Raw genomic sequence first — 5567 nt, 5'->3', positions numbered from 1 at the left:
GAGTTGCCGCGTAAATTCATATTTTAGAGTATGGTTGTAATTACCCAAATATGAGGGGGGGTTTCTTCGTATTTTGACATTACCCCAGGGGCAGCAGTAATTTGCCATAAAATTTAGGGTAAATTACAACTACCTCCCCGAGGTATGGTCAAGTTACAAAAACTCGCCTTCTGTTTGGGTAATTACAACCACCCCTCAACTATAAATCTTCTTATACGCCCACCATTGCGGTGTCAAATTTAGTGGAATCTTCTAGATTATATGGACCATTTTGTACCCGTTTTATCCCATTCGAGCTCCATATTTTGAAGCAAGATGATCATAAGATGTGTTTTTTGGCTTGTATATATCAGATTGTGGTCCATCAGAAACTGCATTTTTGCACAAACTAGAATGCATTTACGGAATCTAGATGAATTTAACATGAGGGAATCTAGATGAATTTAGTTGAGGGGTATATTTAATTATGCAGACATGAGGGTATGTTTTGTTTTTCATAATTTGATCATACTCTGGGGGTGTGATTGTAATTTACCCTAAAATTTAATACTGAAATTTGAATTGGATTCTCGTTTATTAAATAAATAAATAAATGAACTGGACTCGAAACGGAGGAGGGAGTACCATTACCATACCAACCCAAACGACACACTCTTTGGCACTACTTTTTTCGCAGTCTGCAATTCCTTCCTCTTTCGTCACTCTCTCTCTCTCCTCTCTCTCTCTTCTCTCTTCTCTCAAACATTTCTACAAACACTTCAAAAACAAACTCAATTTTGCAGACGGTGGCCTAACAAGTAAAATCAACCCATTTGCACCGCCGTCTCATAAGAATTGATCACTTTACAGCCGGGCGCAGAGCCCCCATTGTTTTCCTTGTTTCACTTTCAAATTTTTTTTTTTAATAAATTCTTTCGTCTGTAAAACGGCATCGTAAAGAAGCTAAATTTTCCTTAAACGGTAATCGTAGCCGCCTCGTAATCGGAAGGAGAAAACGGAAAAGCAACCCTATTTCCAGGATTTCTGTGATTCTATTCCAGAATTTCGTCTCAGAAGGTGACGGTAAGGTTCGCGAAGCTTTATTTTAATTATTTTATTTTAAATTCTGTCGAAGAAAATAGTGAAAAGGGGTTATGTTTAGTTGTTTTTCGAGTTCCGGCCTTCAAAAAACCCTATTTTTTTGTTGCATGTAGGATAATAATCAAATGAGTTAGCAAAAACCTCTTCGAAGAAGAATTTCTCAGGGGCGGTGCTGAAAATTGTTTGGGGAAACGAAAACAAAAATGAGTTCATCAGGTTTACGAAGATCCGTTTCCGCAATTACCGAAAGTTTGCCCATTCCGGAGCTAATCAATTTCATTAGGCACTCTTTTCGCGAGTGCGATTACGATGATGTCCGTAATGTATTGATGGACCGTGAGAAAAAGACGAAAGTTGAGATGGAAAACCTCGTGAAGGATCGCGATTTGATCAAAGAAGAGCTCCGTTTATTGGAGAAAACTCATAGTTTGACGTACCTCAAAAATTTGAAAACTGAGGAGAAATTGGAGAGGAGCCTTAAGGAGTGCGAGGAATTGAAACGGACAATCAAGAAACTGAAGGAGAAAAAAGGGGTCTCGAGCAATCGGCAAATAAAGGTGGAGAATATGTACAACGAGGTCTCTGCGTGTAATTCTAAGATAGACGAAGCATTGTTGAAAATGGGAGAGGAGATCGCGGGTTTGAGGAAGGAGAAATTGGATGCTAAAGAGGTTGCAGCGGAGTTGAGGCGGCAAAATGTGGAGGCGAAACGAGAAATGGATGAGTTGATGAAAAAGAAACTGGAATCCGATATGGAGTGTGAAGCTTACAAGAGCAAGCTTGATGAGTTGGAGCCGAGGATTATGAAAATCGAGGAAGCGCTTTCGAGTATTTTCAATGTGAAGGTTGAAGATCTCAAGAATTTTGTGGAGGATGTTGAGAAATCTGCCGCTATAAAGGAGGAGGAAAATTTCAATTTTCGTGATGATAAAAATGGTACTAATGTGTTAACCTCGCTAAATTTATTGATAGTTTATTTGATATAAAAATGGTAACTAACTATAGATACATGTGATATTTAATAAAGATTAATGACACATATGCATGGTTTTACAGGTGGCAGAAAATCGGTCGATTATCCGACAAAAGATGGTTGCTCAAATCAGGTTCAGAAATCCCCCGTTTCTCACTCTGGTTTCAATTCTCCTCAAGAACAGAAAAATGTTATTGATCTCGAAAATGAAGCTAATGGGGGCCCACATGGTTCAGGTATCTTGCAGTATATGCTGTTTTATTCAGCTTACTAATTTGAGTTCTACCGACTTCTACTAGCCGTTACTTTTTTATAATTCGAGATGTGCATAGTGAATGGTGCTTTGTATAAATCATATGAATAAAGTGTGACGTATTAGTCGGCTTGTAGTTTTAAGAGGGTATGCTAGTATTTAAACAATAAAATATTACCTAAATTCAATTGTTCTCGGTGAATTTCGATGAGCTGGATTAGATTTTGACTCAAATAATCAAAATTCAAAATATATAATGCGACAGGAGATATGTTAGTTCCATAAGTATCTTCGTGGCAAAAACCTTCTTTGGGTTTACTCCGTTATTATTTTTATTTCGTTGATCATGGTTAGAACGTATATCTTTGTCAAGAATTGGACTGAATTGATTTGCTCTGTTTATTAATTTCCGCAATAGTCGATTTCATAATCATAAATTTCTGCAGTAGTCGATTTCATAATCGTAATTCTTGAGTGCAAATTCGCCTCCAAGTGGTTAACAGTTATCGGCTTTGGCTGAAAATTTAAATACTACCGACCGTTCATTAAAAAAAATCATTTTTATTTGTGAACAAATGAAAATTGTTTATCCTGAACAGATAAAACGATCGTCGGACTCCGTTTTTGTCTCTCAACTTTAAATCTTTTTATCCTTACTTATTTTTTGCCCGTAATAAAATGTCTTCCATTTTTAAGCCTTAAACTCCACCGACTCTCACAAGTTATATATGTGCATATGCTGCAGCTTCACATGCAGGGCATTTGAGTAAATTGGATATCATTGAGCTATCCGATAGTGACAGTGAAACGGGCCCCACTGGAGCAGCCCATACTTCAGATACAGTACTTATAGGTGAAAATGCAGCTGAAAACGAGATAATTTTCGAGAAATCTGTTCAAACTAGCCGGTCAAAAAAACTAAACAGAACATATAACAAAGAGGATTCTCCATTAAATACAGGCACAAAGAGGAAACGAAACGTACGTAGTGGAATCCGCGAATCAACTCTTGATAAAATTGGAGCACGTGATTCTGAAATTTCTTCATGTAAGATTAGTCGGTTGGTCGATGATGAGTCTTCTTCTACCGATTCAGAAGATGAATCGGACTCGGATTCGTGCATTGAAAAACTTGTTGCGACAATTCAAAGTGAAAATCTTGATGCAACTCTTCAAAGCGAAAAAGTTGTTGCAACTCGTCAGAGTGAAAAAGTCGGTCGGAAATTTATGCTTGAAGCTGAAATGATTAACGCCTTACAAGAAGATGAGGAGCTTTGCATGAATGGTGTTTGTGCTCTTTATAGACAGCAATTCTTTTCGAGCCAACCGACCACCAAACGTTCGAAGCTGTCCAATACTGTCAAACCCGATGATTTAATTAGGTATGTGGTTTTCGACTTTGGAGTAATGTTTTTCATTACAGTTCCGAAATTTCGTTTCCGATTTTTTCCAAAATATTTTTTTCCGAAAAATAGCTTCAATATTTTGGTTTTTTTTTTTTTTTTTGTTGTTGTTGTGTGTGTTTGAAAAAAATACATGTATAATATTAGTATTATTGCATATCTAAGTATTAAAAAGGTTGTACTTGTATCTTATCGAGACTTGGATACAATACCACGTATCATAAACATATCATGATTTCCAGGAATTCCGTTTTAATTTCTTAAGTTTTCAGAGTCGGAATGGATTTTTGGATTCTAAAAAGCTCGGAATGAGAAATGGTTTCTTACTTCGACTTTTATTTGATTATTCTCGAAAGTTTGGATTCCATTTCCAATTTCTTTCCAAAAAAATTATGGATAGGGATTCGATTATATATAACCTTTTTTTGAAAATTCCTATTTCCATTCTGATTTTGATTTCTGAAGAATAATTTCAAAAAATTCTGTTTGTTTTATTTTTGGGAAAACGACATTTAATATTAATATTAATATTACACACACACACACACACACACACACACACGCGCGCGCGCGCGCACACACACACTTTTAGCATACAAATAGTAGAAAGCTTGTACTTGTACATAATTCCAAACATTTCCACAAAATTATAAACGTAGAATCAAGAAATTCCGTTTTAATTTATTAATGGATTTAAAAAAGTTGGGAATAGAAAATACTTTCTTATTTGAGTATTTTCAGTTCGAATTCCGATTCGTTCGTTCTGTGTTCCTTCCGTAGGTACGCAATTTATCATCATGCATTTTTATGATTATGTTGCTTAAAAAAATTGCTGTTTTGGTTCATATGTGCCCTTTTGTGTTCTCCTACACCTTTTTAGTCGGGTTTTTTTTAGAGCTAACTGTATGTATATATTCGAAATATTATTCAGCGGACGAGCTTTGGCGGAGTATCTAATTGATGGTGATAAGAAGATGAGGCTAAGAAAATCAGTTTCTGAAGTGAAAAACGAGCGGGCAGAGGTGATAAGCCAGTGTCGAAGGCTTTCTGTAACTTACAGTGAGAAGCTATTTGAGATATATTGCTCTGCAAAGGACCCTTTTTTCACCCGAACATAGTTCGACTTTTCAACGTAATTTTTTTTTTTGTTCGTCTTTTATATGGCACTCGTAATTCTTGATTAGCAAGAATATGGCATTTAGTGATATGTGTAGCTGAAATAGATTTTCTTTGTTTTGCTGGTAAATATAGATGAATATATTTTGACTCTTTTGCAGCTGCCAACTTTAAAATATATGAAAATTGCATACGTTATTTTGATTTATGTACTCAGGTAATAAATAATAGGGAAAAATTCATTATGCACCCATGTACTATGCGAAATGCATCATTTACACTCTTAAAGTATATAAAACATCAAATGCACCTCCTATTTTTGACGGTCAACGGTCAAACTTGTAACGGTGTTAAATTTGAGCGAGAAATGACTCTTTTACCCTGCTTTATTAATGATATAATCCCTATTTTTTTAAAGTTTATTTTTGTGGATTGTTAACGATTTTTAGCTTTCATTTAAATTAGGATTTTTTTTGTCGATTTTAGTGTTTGATTTTAGGGGTTTTCAATTTTTTTTTGGGTTTTACCATTATAATATGAAAGCTTTGTTTTTAATTTAGCAATTCTTTCGTAAGGTTTTATTTCAAATTTAGGGTTTCTTCTAGATTTCAGGGATTTTTAGTTTTTTTTTTTTTTGTGGGTTTTGCATTCATGATCTGCAAAGCTTCATTCTTATTGATTCGACCTTTCATTTTTTATGCATAAAGAGAAGAGAAAAAAACTGAAAAGAGTAAAAAAAAAT

At 35.1% G+C, this 5567-nt stretch overlaps 1 protein-coding gene across 1 annotated transcript; it reads left to right on the top strand.

Annotated features, from left to right (window-relative positions):
- Positions 1–605: 605 nt before the first annotated feature.
- Positions 606–5033, top strand: LOC105955125 (uncharacterized). The gene is made up of 5 exons (XM_012978827.2): positions 606–1062; positions 1194–2016; positions 2137–2289; positions 3052–3688; positions 4641–5033. The coding sequence occupies exons 2-5, from the start codon at positions 1284–1286 to the stop codon at positions 4825–4827; spliced, it is 1710 nt and encodes a 569-aa protein (XP_012834281.2). The 5' UTR covers positions 606–1062; positions 1194–1283; the 3' UTR covers positions 4828–5033.
- The last annotated feature ends 534 nt before the right edge of the window (positions 5034–5567 follow it).

The sequence above is a fragment of the Erythranthe guttata genome, chromosome 5, assembly GCF_056151865.1.
Source record: "Erythranthe guttata isolate IM_541 chromosome 5, IM_541, whole genome shotgun sequence".
NCBI classification, from domain to species: domain Eukaryota; kingdom Viridiplantae; phylum Streptophyta; class Magnoliopsida; order Lamiales; family Phrymaceae; genus Erythranthe; species Erythranthe guttata.
Note: the sequence above shows the minus strand (reverse complement) of the source record. Positions and strands in the feature narration are given on the sequence as shown.